General features: G+C 38.1%; 1 protein-coding gene across 1 annotated transcript in view; it reads left to right on the forward strand.

The window, feature by feature from the left end:
* KAT2B (lysine acetyltransferase 2B) overlaps positions 1–9447 on the forward strand; it is a 103291-nt gene extending 93844 nt beyond the window's left edge. The window contains exons 14-18 of the mRNA XM_043595506.1: positions 808–922; positions 2440–2476; positions 2719–2782; positions 2881–2965; positions 7374–9447. Of these exons, the coding sequence (XP_043451441.1) occupies positions 808–922; positions 2440–2476; positions 2719–2782; positions 2881–2965; positions 7374–7567 (495 nt within the window). The 3' untranslated portion in view covers positions 7568–9447. The remainder of the gene's footprint in view (positions 1–807; positions 923–2439; positions 2477–2718; positions 2783–2880; positions 2966–7373) is intronic.
* The last annotated feature ends 7453 nt before the right edge of the window (positions 9448–16900 follow it).

Here is a 16900-nt window from a genome sequence, read left to right on the forward strand (position 1 = left end):
AGTACATTAGGAATTATTTTACAAAATTCCCTTATAGGTCCTGAATGCTCACAACAGTTGTGTTGCCTGAACAATTTGGAATTGCTTTTTTGATGCAAACAGCATGGGTTAGGGCTATTTATTTGTTTTGAGAGAGAGTGAGCATGAGCCGGGGAAGGGCAGAGAGAGAGGGAGAAAGAGAATCCCAAGCAGGCTCTGCACTGTCAGTATGAGCCTGACGTGAGGCTTAAACTCATGAACCGTGAGATCACGACCTGAGCCAAAATGAAGAGTCGGACGCCTAACCAACTGAGCCACCCAGGCACCCAAGCCTTGGCAATTTTGAGTGCTAGTAAGGTCATCCTGTCATTGGCAACTTTCTGAGGCCTGTTCATGTGCCCTCCAGTCCGAAGGGAATAGTTCCTGCTCTGGGGACCTGAAGGGGTCTTGACTCGGGGCTCAGCTAGGTTAGCTGATGCACAGGGCTGCTTGGCTGCAGCTTGGGCAGAGGCCCCTCAGAGAAGCAAGACAGAATCACTGGCTCCTGTGCTAGGGAGGACCGCCGCCCCTGAGGGCAGTGTGTTCTCTCAGTCTTGGCTGTTTTGAATGGCAGGGGACAAGGTTTCAAAGACAGTTGTGTGAATGCCACCGAAGGGGCATGGTGTGTAATAGAATGTTTTCATGTCTTACCCGTAAAATGGCATTCACCCTTTCTCCTTTTTTGTGTCCTGAAGGCTATATTTAGGGGCCCAACTTCCTAGGTTGAGTAGCTTAATCTGTAGCCACAAACTTCTGTCACTAAACACATTTTCTTCCTGTGCTTTACAGATCATTAAAAAGCTGATAGAAAGAAAACAAGCCCAGATTCGAAAAGTATACCCTGGACTTTCGTGTTTTAAAGATGGAGTTCGACAGATTCCAATAGAAAGCATTCCTGGAATTAGTATGTATAGATCTTCTTTTAAAAGCAAAACCTTTTGGTCATGCCATGAGATAGGTTTGAAACAATTGCCAGAGTGCCGTGATTTGGAAAGCTTTTTGCTCTGCCTGTCTCCATTCATGGTGTTTGTAGTCTTGGGAAGGGAGTGCATGCTTTCCCTTTATGTCTTTTCTCTACTTCTCAGCGTGGACAAATCAAGGAGAATTCAGATGACCCCTTCTTGTATCTGATAATATCTGCCATTTATCGAGAGGTTGCTGTTAGAGCACAGGGGAATTCTACTTCTACAAATGGGGAATTTGAGTCTCAGAACGATTAAGTCCTTTGAGCTTACATAGTACATGGCTAGTAACTGTCAGAATTAGAAGCCGCCTGATTCGGATCTCCAGACATTTTGCTGTTCGTACCCGTTGCTCGTTGCCGTCATGATTGCAACCTGCCCACATGTGTGCTCGGCCAAATCAGTCTCTCAGCATTTCTAAAAAAGATGATTGGAAACATATAATTTGTTTCAAGTTCCCTATTTTAGTTTTCCCAAGGGTTCTTATCTGTGAGTATGTGAGAGGTGACTCATCCTGGGATAAAACACACAAAATAGCTTGTTTTTGTAGATCGAAAGTATTGAATAGCTATGCTTTGATTCAGTTCAAATCCAGCATCTTCTAGTATATTGAAGATTTAATACAGAAAACAAAATGCAACAAACTACAGTTCTCCAGAAAAAAAATAAGACATTATTTGGGCAAGATATATTCCTTCATTACAATGGCTACCCTATAGCACATCTTACTTTTACTTCTAGCCCTAGAGATTTCACTTCCCTATATCATCCCTGTTAATGGCACAATAGCTACCATATTGCCAGGCATTTTTCTGGTTTTTTGTTTTTTTTTTTTTACATGCATCAACTAATCTCAAAAGCGATAACGTCACCTAATTTTTAGAGTTCTGTTTTATAGATTGATAAACTGTAGAGGCAAAAAGTTAAGTAATCTATCTAGGATAAGTTAGCTTTTAAGGAGTGAGCAAAAAATCAAATCCAGGTCTATTGGATTTGAGGCTGTGTTTTCTTTCTGCTGCGCTAAACCATCTTGCATTGCAAGCAGGTTCTTTGCCAAATAAAATAGAGACCGTGAGGGATAAGGTTTGTTCTAACCTAAAATAACAGCTTAACTCTTTCACATGTGATTAGCAAAAAAAATGTGACTTAGAGTTTCAAATATACACATGTCCCCGGTACTGACATATTTATTTTTTATACTCTCCTCTGAAAAGTTGGAGTTCCTCCTTTAAAAAACACTAACCTAAAGTAGTGTTGGTTATCTTGGGAATGTTGGAAATGTTTCAGGTTTGTAGCCATATACGGAAGAAAATTAATTGCAGTTGATTTCTGTCTCTTCCCAGAAATAGACTTTTATTTAGGTATGCGTATAATTTATTGCATTTTGATAAGTATTAATGTTGTTGTTCTCTTGACCGAAAGCAGTTCTCATTCAGTGTTTAATTTCGTTGACATGTAGGAGAGACAGGCTGGAAGCCGAGTGGAAGAGAGAAAAGGTAAGTCAGATGGGCGAGAGGATGTTAATGGAAGTGATTTTTCTTTCCTCCCCGCAACTTGGAGGAAACGGGCAAACTGACTGTAATCACTCAGGCGGCACTTGCTGCGTTTCAGTTTTCATAAAAAGTGCTGGGATGGTTCCAGTCTTAGGGTTTTGTGAAAATGAGCTGAATAGGAATCCCCTGGCAGGAGGGCAAAAAACTAATCATTGTTCCTTGTTGTTTGCTCTTTTCCTTTCAAGTAAAGAGCCCAAAGACCCTGACCAGCTTTACAGCACGCTCAAGAGCATCCTCCAGCAGGTGAAGGTGGGTGTTTTCTTTTCATTCACCTCATGCAGATATTTTGAAATGATTTCCCACATGGAATTTCCATATTAGATACCTTACTTTTTTCTTTACTCAAGAGCCATCAAAGCGCTTGGCCCTTCATGGAACCTGTGAAGAGAACAGAAGCTCCGGGATATTATGAAGTTATAAGGTTCCCCATGGGTAATGCCATTAACATTTTCTAAGTATAGATGTAACACTCTCTGGATGGCGGTGTGGGGGACAAACGGTTGCTGAGGTTGATTTGTAATCTTCTGTGGTAGGGTAGGGTTTGTGTGATGACGGGCGGTGGGATTCCCCGTCCCCGCGGAGGGCCAGTGACGTAGAGCAGCGTGATAAAGGAGACGTGGGTGGCTGTGTTCAGGAGACATGCTTGCACCTTTCAGAGCTGCACCCGACAGCACTCGATGCAGAAAGGCCACGCGGGGAACTGCAGTCAGCACTGGATGTGAAAGCTGGCTGTGTGGACACAGCCTTGTTTATACTCCCCCATTTGGTTGCAAATGGAGAAACTTCAGGTTGTCCTCTTGATATATTGTGAGCCTTTTGAGAATTTTTGAAAGCAATAAAAAGAAGTTGGATTAAGCTGCTTGCCTGCTATCCTAGCAGAGGGAGAAATTCTTGATTTTCCATGTTCTTGATGGATACTATTAGTGTCCCTATTTACACTCCTTTTTAAAGCTTTATTACACATCCAATACCAAACAAACAAGAAATGCCTTTAGAAATGTAGAAGTGTGGGATTTGGTGCTGTACCTGCACCATGCTAAATGATTAGTTGAACCAATTGAGAATCCAGTTAAACTAATTTGGCATTGTGTAGATGACAGAAAACTAGCTGAAATGTTTTCTTTTCAGTCACTTGTGTGGCCATTGTTTGGGAGCCAGCCTGTGTCTTCTGTCCCTTTTCCACCTGTAATCTATTCCTGGTACCAAGCAAGTATTAAAATATGAAAGGAAGAATGAAAGGGACCCATTAGCTCCCTGGCAACAGAATTATTTGTGGGTGTTTTCTATAGCCTTAATTTTCACATGAATGTGTTTTATATAGTCATAGTAATGATTTGGGTAGTCTGTACTCCTTAAAGTGGACATACATCTGTATGCTTTTCTTTCCCTTTGCTTTCTGCCTTGCTTCTGTGTATTTCAGTTACGAAAACCAAAGTCAGTCAAAGATTGACTGAGTCTAGAATTCTGTATGGAACGGTGTTTGGGGAGTCTGTATATTCTTTTCTTTTTTAAAAAATTTTTAAGAGGTTTTATCTTTAAGTAATGTCTACACCCAACATGTGGCTCAAACTCACAACCCTGAGATCAAGAATTACATGCTCTACTGACTGAGCCAGTGATGTGTCCCTCGGTATTTTCCATCATGTAAAAAATATGTTAAGACCAGGGTACCTGGGTGGCTCAGTTGGTTGAACATCTGACTTCAGCTCAGATCGTGATCTGGTTTGGGAGTTCAAGCCCTGCATCAGATGCTCACTGCTGTCAGCACAGGGCCCGCTTTGGATTCTCTGTCCCCCACCTCTCTCTGCCCTTCCCCTACTTGTACTCTCTCTTTCAAAAATAAATAAACATTTAAAAAGTATATGTAAAGACCATTTGTGCCCATTTCCAAACTTAAGTTAACTGACCTCTGGAGTTAACTCCAACTGACCCTGTACCATCTCCACTCCTTTTATGAAACCCTCGTTGGGAGGTTGTGTGAGTTTGGGGAGAATAATTATCTTTTAGCCCTGCTCATGTATGCTCTGAAGACCTGCAATAGTAGTTCTAGAAGGTCCTGTCTGTCATAGCCTACTCTCAGCCTGCTTTCTGGAAGTGTTTTTCCTGGTCCAGCCAAGCAAAGGGATGAGCCTTTCCAGTTGGATACCACCTGTGTGCATAGCTGAATGCTTCCGAGGGCAATATTGGCCCCGTTGAGCAAGACCAGTGGTGAACTGAGGTGTGTTCTAGACAAAGAGAATTAAAACAGTAAATGGTGCTCTTTAGGGGAGTAGTGATATTTTTCTTGAGGTGTCTTTAGGTGCTGAGTAAAATGTGTAGTCTTGCCCCTAAGATGGTCATGCCCAAAAAGATGGTCTTTTTTCTGAGGACAAGACTGACAGATCAATAATTTTACTTTCTCCCATTATTGCCTTCTTGGCTTTTTCTAAAAGCATTTCTTCTCTTTCCCCTTTGCCTTCAAAAACTCTTTTCTCCCATATGAATGAGACCTAACCTGTGTCATTTGGGGCATCTCATTCAGAACATTGTCTGAGTAGTCTGGTTCAAGCATGTCTTCTTACCATGTGTGGATTACTAGTTAGAGTTTTCCTATTTACCCAGAACTCCCAAGTTGGTGGGGGTGGGGGATGAAAACAGAATAATTTTATGATTTCTTCCTGTGTGGTATCACTGATGTGTAATCACCTTCTTTTTTAACACATGCCTTTTGGCCAACCAAGCCTCTTAGAAGGCTGGAGGAAGAAAGATGTTATTTATAACTGAGTAGAATAGAAAGATGGAAAGGAAATGTACGGAATTGGCTGTAATTATTCTGAAAGGTTCAAATACTTCTATGACTCTTGTTTTGTTCCTACTGTATTTTAGGCTCTCCCCAGCTCTTCTTATCCACTCTCTTCCAAATAATAGTTTGAAAGCTTTTGGATAAACTTCTTTGTGCCATGTTTCATTCTTTTTTTCCCTTTTTGGTTACATGTCTTTTCCTTCTAAAACATAAAATTATATCAGGTAGCGTATCTTAAGTGGTAGGCATGTGGTGGAAGGAAGGTAAACATCTAACTTACTTGGAGAGACACAATTAATTTCATTAGTCTTTTTTCATTTAATGAGAGGACATCTTCATCTGTTCAGTCACACTCGGGTGAGACAGCTAGTGGGGTATTTGCTGAACCTTTAGGTATCTTAACACTTGCCAGTTTTTCTCTTCTTCCAAACTGTTTTAGTGAGAGAAGAAAATTGAATGTTGAACTCACAGATTGATGACATAGCACTACCAAAGATAAGCTTTGTTCAGAGGAAATAGGCGAGAGTACATATTTCCCATTTTTTTCTTTGGTGTTTTGGTAGATTTAAGATTTTGATCTAAATGAATTTCCATTTTTGGTTGTTGTACATAATTTTATATATCTGACTAACTGATAATCCCACTGTAGTTGGTTGTAAGTTTCCTTGCCTCTGGAAAATTTAATCATATAGTGGGAATTTGGGTTATGCGTAGTCAGAGGTATTTCTTTAACAATTTTGACTTATTTTTCCATGCACAGTTAATATAATTTTTTTAATGTTTATTTTTGAGAAAGAACAAGCAGGGCAGGGGCAGAGAGGGGGCGGGGAGACAGAGGATCTGAAGCGGGCTCTGCACTCATAGCAGAGAGCCCTACATGGGGCTCGAACTCACAAACCATGAGATCATGACCTGAGCCAAAGTCAGAGGCTTAACCAACTGAGCCACCCAGGTGCCCCACAGTTAATATAAGTTTTAATGATAAAACCAGACTTAGAGTCAACTAGGAACCTATCAGTAGACAAATGTTAACATCTTCTAATCTGCATGGAATTTTTTTTTTTTAATATTTATTTATTTTTGAGAGAGAGAGAGAGAGCGCGAGTGGGGAAGGGGCAGAGAAAGAGGGAGACACAGAATTTGAAGCGGGCTCCAGGCTCTGAGCTGTCAGCAGACAACCTGACATGGGGCTTGAACTCACGAACCGTGAGTTCATTACCTGAGCTGAGGCCGGATGCTTTACCGACTAAGCCACCAAGGCGCCCCTGCATGGAATTCTTTAAATCAGTCCTAAGAGTGGGGAGTAAACAAGCCCCATGGTATTCTTATAAGTTTAGATAAAGTACTGTTTTCATTTGTAAAACAATATAATTTAAAGGAAGTAGATATATTGGAAAAATACTATTTTACAGTAGTCTCTCAAGGCTTACTGGCTTTAGAAAAAAATTTTTGTGTGATTTTTTTTTTTATTGCTTGTGATTCTTATTTCATGGATGGAGCATGGAACTAAATTAATTTGAATCTTTATATGCAAGGACACTGGTGTATCTGCAGATTTATTTATGATCAGTTTCTGTACTTTAGTTCTGTCTCTACAGCACCAAAACAACTGTGAATTTATTGAAACAAACTCAGTCTGATTGTTCGACTTAAGTAATGCAGTGATTCAGTACAAATGTCCCACCTGCTCTACTCTGTGTAGATAGAGCCTCTTCTGTGTAATTCTGAATGAATAGCTAACAGTACTTGGTTTATCATACTTATCACTGCTAATCTACTTAGCTTCCTTGTGCTGAATAGGGGATTGGGCCAGATGACTAATAATGGTCCCTTCAATGTTAAAATGCTGTGATTTTACACAAGGAACCCTCACAACAGAAACAACCTAAGATTTAGGAACTGTTTTCCTTGATCATATGAATTTCTTATAAGCAGGGGCATTGGGGTGGTAAAAATGTAGCCAAACCAATGACATAAATTTCTCTCCCTGTCTCCCTTTTGTCCGCGAGTGTTTAAAATAGGAGTCAAAGATTGCTAATATTTTTTTTTCCTGTGCAGATCTGAAAACCATGAGCGAACGCCTCAAGAATAGGTACTACGTGTCTAAGAAATTATTCATGGCAGATTTACAGCGAGTCTTTACCAATTGCAAAGAATACAACCCCCCTGAAAGCGAATACTACAAATGTGCCAATATCCTGGAGAAATTCTTCTTCAGTAAAATTAAGGAAGCTGGATTAATTGACAAGTGATTTTTCCCCCCTCTGCTTCTTAGAAACTCATCAAACAGTGTGCCTAAAGCAAGGTGGTTTAGTTTTATAAAGAATTGGACATAATGTATTGAAGATACTTGTAACTGTATTAATTAGCACTTTTGAAAAACAAAAAAACCTCCTCTTAGCTTTTCAGATACGTATTTAAATTGAAGTCATAGAACATTTTTATTTTATGGAATAGATTTTAATCTATTTACTACTATTAAATGTAAATTTTCTATGGCATGTCCATTAGCTGAATATTCAGTGATAGATGATCAGGGGTTTCCTCAAAACCTGTGTATGAGGAAATTGCACATAGTACCAAGATTTGGGGGAATGCAGAAACTTTCAGACCATGAATGTTTCCATTTTTTCTAATGGAATGTGAGAGTTTATTTTTATTTTATTCTGAAGGACTTTAAGGAAGGGATACATGATAAAAAGCCCGTAAAAGGTGAAATATGTGATGTTTGAAGTCTCATTGTAGACTTTTTATATATATTTTTTAAAAACACTCATCTAGATGAGGTGCTTTGAGCAGTTCTGAAAAAATGCAGTTCCAGAAAAGCAACTGCTTTGATTCCTAAGGAAGAAATTCTAAATACTGCAAAGTTTTTTATAAGCATCTGGGTTTTTGATAATTCTGTCTACCTACAATAAACTTGTGAGCGCATAACCACTATTTTAATAATTATTTTCTCTACACAAATGTGTAATATTATATTTGACTTTGCTTATGCAGGCCATAAGTTCCAAAAGGCAATCTCCTGTTGCACAAAGGCATACATTTGAGAACACTTGAGATCGAATCAATGTGGTTTAATAAGAAAAGATGCATAATCTACGTATGTATCAAATTTGGTGGATCCTTGTTCTAACTAATAAGGATTGTTCTCGTTTTCTATGAGACACACAACCCCACTGATAATGTACGATATGAACATTTTTCCTGTTGCATCTCTACATTCTGTTCATTGTCTGAGGTGAAATCAATTACCAAGATTTGCTGTCAGTATTTTATCACCTACATTGGAATACAGACCCAGGGTGATATCCCACTAAAATCCATCGTACAGACGGATTAACCTGTCTCGGGACTCCAGCTTAGCGCTTGGGTTTATTTTCTGATTAACACTACATAGAGAAGTGGGACGTCTGCCATCCCAACTCTGGGAGAACCAACTAATATCAAAACAAATGAAGGCCATTTTGATGGTCTTTGACACTAATTTTTATGATACAAATTTATAAACTGATTTTTGTAAAGGACTAAGTTTTAAAAGTGTATTTAACTTGATGGGGTTTTTTATCAGCATAAGTGAATTAAAGTGATCATTTAATCATTGTTCAAAACAGTTGCCAGAGATAATCTGCATGACGGAAAAAACCCTGCAAATGGCTGTTAAGCGGGAAGTATTGTTTTTAATAGGTAAGAGATATTCAGAATGCTCACACTGAAAAATGCCTCAACTTTTTTAAGTCTAAGAAACTGCCTCGAGTGGCATCTAGATTTCTAATGAAGAATGATGATACACTTTGGATTAAGTATCTTGGACTGGTTTTAAACAGTGCTTTGTACTGAATCTGCCGAAGCATCTGTCCAGCTTGGTATCCTGTGAAAGTTTGTTATTTTCTGGGTAGACATTCTTATAGAGTATTGTCTTTAAAATCAGATTGTCTCTTCTATATTGAAAGCATTTTTATGTTTTCTAATTTAAAAATTAATATTTTCTTATAGATATTGTGCAATAAAGCTGAAGTAGGATGTGTGGTTTTTGCAAATGCTTTAACAGCGGATAAAATTTTACATTTGTAAAATTAATATATTGTACTGGTACAACATAGTTTTAAATTATATTTTAAAAAGCTCTCAATGTGGTGTTGCGTTTTCTTCTTCTAGCCCATTAAATTCAACGGGGCGATGGTTGATGACCATCGACTAGATCCGTAATTCTTGCCTTTTAGGCATTTCGTTGAAGATGTTTAGAATTGCTGCATTCGTTGGAAATTTCATAAAAATTCACAAACCACCATGGAGATAATTCCATGAGGAGAGACACTTGTCTGGGTCTGTGTCTTTTGAGTGGTCCACTGCATTTTGCCTGCTGTCGCTCATTAAACAAAGGGGAGAAAAAAGCAGTGAGAGAGGAGTGTTATTGGTTTAGAAGTTAAGCCTCCCCCCCCCCCCCCCCCCCCCCCCCCCCCAGTTTTTCTGCTTTCCATCTGCAAAAAGATGAATGAAGACGCGGGTAAAAATATAGCTGGTTCTTAGACATCTCCTAATGAGCTTCTAATTTCACTCAAAATGCTGACTGCAGGAAAGAATCCTATATCCTGTTGGGGTATGAGAAGTACTGTACCTTTTCTTACTCAATCCTGAACCAACTGAGAAGTCAAAGGAATAAGCCACATGATGACCAAAATATCTTCATTAATAATAAAATGGATATTGAAGAATGTGGCTTATATATCTATGGAAAATGGGCTAATACTGAACCCCAGAATGTGACTGACTCGCCAGCGGCTCTGCAGACACTGCCAGCTTCCCCTCCAAGGGCAGAGCCTGTACCACTGTGTTTAGTGCATGGCCAAGAGCAGTGGTGCTCTCTGAAGGCAGGCCAACTCTGAAGAGACGCAGGTGACGGAACAGCCAAACCGTGCAGTCCAGGGCCTTGCTGTAACTCATCAATTAGGTAAGTCCCTCCCAGGGGAGGAATGAATGAGGGGCACAGGGAGGCCAGGGGGTGATGTCTGTCCTTCCACAGGGATGCAAACATTGGGATTGGAGGATAAGTCTCCTTCCCACTCCACCCCATGTATCCATATCAAAAATTGCTCTGAAGTTGTATTCAACACATTTAATAACTGGTTGTATTCATTAGAATAGTGAAAAGAAGACCGAGGTTTTCATATTACTTAGTAGTAAAATTTTAAATTGTGAAACCTAAGAAGTAGAAACAAGATCAGACTGAGGTACTATGGGCAGGTTAATAATGTGTCATGTCTTTTAGCTGACGTCCTTCAGACCAATGTTGAAGAGATTCTAAGAGCTGTACAAGGAAGGGTTATTGGTGGCAGCCTATGGCCTTTTCCGTATTGTTCTGAGCTGGTCTGCCCGGGCCCTCCGTAACTAGCATTCTCTCCTTAGCAAAGTAGAACCAATAGTTTGGAGGGAGAGCGTCAACAAAGTACACAGAAGATGCTGAAAGAGGGGGTGAGAGAACACCCTTAAGTGCCATGAAAAGTTCTCTACTGTAATTTATGTATACTTATGCCTTGGCTTTTTTATGGTAGTGTCTTTACTTTTTTGTGGAAAAAAACTAACAGAGACAAAGCCATAGATTTTCTCTGGGTTTATTAAAAAGCGACGCAGAGAAAAGCAAGGAAAACAAAAGTCAGTCTTCCTGCTCCCTCTTGTTATTGGGAAGTCCAACACAACCTTGGCAGAATTAGTTTAAAAAGATGAGAAACAACACATCTGTGTATGTGTGGAATTTTTTGATCTGAACCGAAGGTTGTCAGTTTTAATTTGTCTAGGTTTAAGTTCTTCAAGAGCAATCCCTCGCAGGGGCACCTGGGTCACTCAGTCAGTTAAGCGTCTGACTTGGGCTCCTGTCATGATATCGTGGTTCCTGAGTTCAAGCCCTGCATCAGACTTTGCACTGGTCCTGCGAAGGCTGCTTGGAATTCTCTTTGCCCCTTTCCCAGTTAGGCTCTCTCTCTCTCTCAAAAGAAATAAACTTTGAAGGAAAAAAAAAAAAAACAAAAAACAATCCCTTGGAGAATTTGCTGGAAGGTAAGGACCTCCTTGCACATGTTCATGCATATGCGCTTTCTGCAATACCACTTCATTTGGTTATTGGGCCCTTTCTAAAATTCACTGGTCTCTGTTCTTTGCTCTCTGTTAACCACCCATTTTCTGCAGTTAAGAGAGATGGGTATGCTATTTATGCTTAATAATATCTAAGAATAAAAAATCTGCCTTTTTGTCCAATAGGGCAGTCCAACAAGAGAATAGGAAAAGGGTTATAAGAGAGTGCTTAAGTTTGGTTAATGTTGGTTGTTTTAAAAATTGAATAGAATACACATTTCATACAAATTTTATGATCAAGCTCTTATTAAAATCTTTTCTCCCCATACAGTGCTATTGATTCAGTGTGCCAGCACTGCTTCTACTCAACACATTCACACCTATATAGTTGTATGTTGTTTTGTGGAAAACTCAACATTCCCTTCTATATTTAACATTAAAAAAAAAATTAAAGTGGGGCATCTGGGTGGCTCAGTCAGTTAAGCGTTCAACTCTTTTTTTTTTCTTTTACTTGTTTTAAATTTATTTATTTTAAATTTATTTTTGAAAGACAGAGGGCAAGTCAGGGAGGGGCAGAAAGAGAGGGACACACAGAATCTGAAGCAGGATCCAGGCCCTGAGCCGTCAGCATAGAGCCTGATATGGGGCTAGAACTCATGAACTGTGAGATAGTGACATTGAACCCTGTGTCCGGCTCTGCCCTGTCAGCACAGAGCCTGCTTGGGATTCTCTCCCCCTATCTCTGTCCCTCTCTCACTCATGCTCTCCCTCTCAAATAAACTTTAAAAAATAAAGTATAATTAGCAATATACATGCAGTACAACACAATACCATGTAAAACGCACATAATACAATAAAATACACGGATCTTCAGCGTAAGCAAAAAAGTAACAGAAAACATGGGAAGACTTCTGAAATCATTTTATGAGGCCAGTATTGTTACCCTTGACACTAAAGTCAGGACAAAGTTTACAAGAAAACTATATATCAACAACCCTCATAAACACAAATTCAAAGATCTTTGACAAAATATTAGCAAATGGAATTCAATATATAAAAAATATCAGAGATCATGACCAAGTGGGGCATATCTGATTAAGTCAAGGTTCATTTAACACTGAAAATCCACTAATGTAATTAACTATATGAATAGCATAAAAAAAACATGTTCATCTCAATAGATGCAGATAAAGCATTTGACAAAGTTCAACACCCATTCCTTTAAAAAAAAAAAAACTAACAAAGAATAAAAGGAAACTTCCTCAATAGGGTAAAAGTAATCAATAAAAACTTATAGCCAACATCACAGTAATGCTGAAAGACCAAATGCTTCCAAGGTTGAGATAAAGGCAAAGATGTCTGCTCTCATCACATCTATTCAACATTATAGCAGAGGTTCTAGTCAGTGCAGTAAGGAGAAAAGGCACACAAGATAGAAAGAAGTGAACTGTCTTTATTTGTAGACTATAAGGTCATGTACATAAAAACAATTCTAAGGAATCTATGAAAACAAAATACTAGAACTGGTGAGTGAATTTAGCAAGGTCTATATATGAAAATCAGTTGCATTTCCATAAACTAGTAGCAACTACATTTCTAGAAACTAGCAGCAAACAGGTGAAAATGAATTTTTAAAATACATTTACAATAAGTCAAGAACATGAAATGCTTGAGATAAATTACCAAAATATGAGCAAAAAATTTGTCAAGACTTCTCAACAGCAAAATTAAGTCCATAAGAAAATGAAATGTTGAGGGAATTGTCAACCTACACTCAATAAGAGTGAGGGCAAAATTAAATACATTTTTAGAAAAAAGACTGAGAATTTGACCCTCATCAAAATGACTTCCAAAAGATATTCTTCAGAAACTTGGCTTTGGGAAGTCATGTATACAAATTAAGCCAGTTCAGGATAACCACTTAATAAAAGTAGAAATAAAGACAACTCCACTAATCCAATGGTAAACAGTTAAGAGAAAAAAGAAAATAAGGCAGAGTAGATAACATAAAAATATTTGCTGGAAATAAATCACATTATAGCAGTTATCACAATAAATGTAAATGGACAGAATTTGTTAGGTAAAAGGTGACAATTCAATTTGGACCAAAACCAAAATCTAGTAATGTACTCTTTAATGAGATGTATCTAAAACAGTAACATAGGAAGGCTTAAAAAAAATGGAAAAATGATATAGTAAAAATGCTAATACTAACCATACACAGGCAAATATTAACCATATATAAGTTGCCTTAGCTATATCAGACATTAAGACACAGCATTACGAAGGAAAAAGTGACTACAACAGTGATAAAAGTAATAATTCACTAGGAAAATCAATAAATCCAGAAATTCTGTGGAAGGTGGTGTGTGTGTGTGTGTGTGTGTGTGTGTAGCAAATGATGAATCAGGCAAAATTGGTAAAGATACAAAAAAAGATTGAAAACATTATGCAACATTGCATTCAACAATTAGAGAATTTATGTTCAAGGATATACAATTAAACATTTGCAAAATTCAACAACTTTTACTAGTCACAAAAGATTTAAATACCAAAGAATCAACACCATACAAATAAATTTTTTGATGTATTACAAAAAGTAGAACTCACTTAAAGAACAATAACAATAGAAATCTCCAATGTGGTATGAAAAAAAATTTGTTTTACATAATAAGTCAAAAAAGAAATCACAAAGTTAGAAAATACTTGAAATCAAACTTGAGATATATACAAATAACACTAAAGAGGTCACGCAGTAAAACTAAGAGGCAAAAATTAATGCTTTTAAAAACTTAAGAGTAGGAGTGCTTGGCCGGCTCAGTTGGTGGAGTATGTGGCTCTTGATCTCAGGGTTGTGAGTTCGAGTTCCATGTTAGCAGAGATTACTTAAAAATAAAATCTTAAAAAACATATATGAGGAAAACTAGACATCAAGGAGCTAAATAGAAGTTAGAAAAATGACAGCATAAACCCAAAGAATATGAACAAAGAAAATAACAAAAGCAGAAATTAATAAAGCAAAAAATGAAAAAACTGAGGATCAAAAGAAGCTGGTCCTTTGAAAAGATTAACAAAATAAGAAAAGATTAACAACTGGCAAAAAGGATTAAGTACAAAAGAAAGTAGATACAAATAGGTAACAAAAAAAGTGATGTAACTACATAGTATAGAGATTTGAAAAAAAAAATTTTTTTTTAAATCCTTTATTTATTTTTGAGAGAGAGAGACAGAGACAGAGCATGAGCGGGAGAGGGGCAGAGAGAGGGAGACACAGAATCCAAAGCAGGCTCCAGGCCCTGAGCTGTCAGCACAGAGCCTGACGCGGGGCTTGAACCCACGAACTGTGAGATCATGACCTGAGCGGAAGTCAGACGCTTATCCAAACGAGCCACCCAGGCGCCCCTGAAAAAAGTTTTTTAAGTAATATACCATTAAATAAAACATAGAAATATGCAATTTGTAAGAAAAATGTAATTTAACTGAATAGAATCAAGAATTAGAGAACTCTTATAATCATTAAAAAAATCAAGACAAAAATTTGCCTACAAAAGCACAGGATAAAATAGTCTCAATTGCGAAGTTTTACCAAATGTGAATAGGTACCATTTGTTCCAGAGAGCAAAAAAGGAAGGTTCAACTAATTTTAAGAGTGGCCTTGCTACCAAAAATGTATGTGGGAAAGGATATAGGCAAATTTATGATCATAGGTATAAAAAAATGCCTAAAATATTAAGAAATCAATTCCATCCATGTCTTTTTTATTTTTATTTTTTTTAATTTTTTTTTCAACGTTTTTATTTATTTTTGGGACAGAGAGAGACAGAGCATGAACGGGGGAGGGGCAGAGAGAGAGGGAGACACAGAATCGGAAACAGGCTCCAGGCTCTGAGCCATCAGCCCAGAGCCTGACGCAGGGCTCGAACTCATGGACCGCGAGATCGTGACCTGGCTGAAGTCGGACGCTTAACCGACTGCGCCACCCAGGCGCCCCGCATCCATGTCTTTTAAAAAAACTTGTGACTTACAAGAAAAGATACGGGAAAAACTTCATGACAGTGGATTAGGCAATGATTTCTTAAGTATAACCATCAAAAGCAAAGAAAACAAAAGGAAAAATTGATAAATTGGACTTAATCAAAATTAAAAACTTGTGCATCAGAGGACACTCCCAACAGTAAAAGGGCAACCCACATAATGGGGAAAAACATTTGCAAATCACAGATTGGATAAGGGATTAATATCTAGAATGTTTTAGGAACTCCTCTAAGATTCAACAACAAAAACATCCCAATTCAAAAATGGGACTAGGACTCGAAGAGACATTTTTCTGAAGAAGGTATATAAATGGACAATAAGCACATGAAAAGATGTTTAACATCATTAATCACTGGGGTAATGCAAGTCAATACCACAATGAGATGTCACTTCACACTCATTAGGATAGGTATTATGAAAAAAACCCACAAGTATTAGCAAGGATATGGAAAAATTGGGATCCTTGTGCATTGCTGGTGGGAATGCAAAATGGTTCAACCACTCTGGAATACAGCATGTTGGTTCATCAAAATATAGAATTACCATATTATCAACAATTCTGCTTCTGGATACATATCCAAAAGAATTAAAAGCAGGATCTCAAGTGGATCTTTGTACATCCATGTTCACTGCAACATTCTTTTTTTTAATGTCTATTTATTTTTGAGAGACAGAGATGTGGCATGAGTGGGGGAGGGGCAGAGAGAGAGAGGGAGACACAGAATCAGAAGCAGGCTCCAGGCTCTGAGCTGTTAGCACAGAGCCCAACATGGGGCTCAAACTCATGAGCTGTGAGATCATGACCTGAGCTGAAGTCGGACGCTCAGCTGACTGAGCCACCCAGGCGCCCCTCAACATTATTTCTAATAGACAAAAAGTGGAAACAACCCTAATGCCCATTGATAAACAAAATGTGGTACATATATCCAATGGAATACTACTGAGGCTTAAAAAGGAATGAAATTCTGGTATGTGTGGACATGTATGAAACATGCTATGGCATGGATAAAACATTATGTTAAGCCAGATACAAAAGGGGAAATACTGTATATACTCATTTATATGAGGTACCTGGAACAGTCAATTTCATAGAGCCATAAAGTAGAATAGTGGTTACTAAGAGATGGGGTGGGGTGGAGTAAATGGGTAGTTATTTAATGAGCCAGAGTTTCAGTTTGGGATGATGAAAAAGTTCTGGAGACGGGTAACAGTGATGATTGCACAGCAATGTGAATGTACATAACGCTACTGAACTATACACTTAAAAATGATCAAAATGATACTTACTATATTTTACTGCCAAACCAAAAAAAAAAAAAAGTGATTATACAGTACCCAGCCCATAGCTAGACAAATAAACCAATAGAAAGAAATTTCGGTGTGTGACAAAGAGAGTGGTATTCATCAGTGGGGAAAAGATAGATTAGTCAATGAATAGTGCTAAGGCAATGGGCTATTCTCATGGAAAATAAAATCAGATC

This window comes from Prionailurus bengalensis, chromosome C2 (genome assembly GCF_016509475.1).
Source record: "Prionailurus bengalensis isolate Pbe53 chromosome C2, Fcat_Pben_1.1_paternal_pri, whole genome shotgun sequence".
Classification (NCBI taxonomy): domain Eukaryota; kingdom Metazoa; phylum Chordata; class Mammalia; order Carnivora; family Felidae; genus Prionailurus; species Prionailurus bengalensis.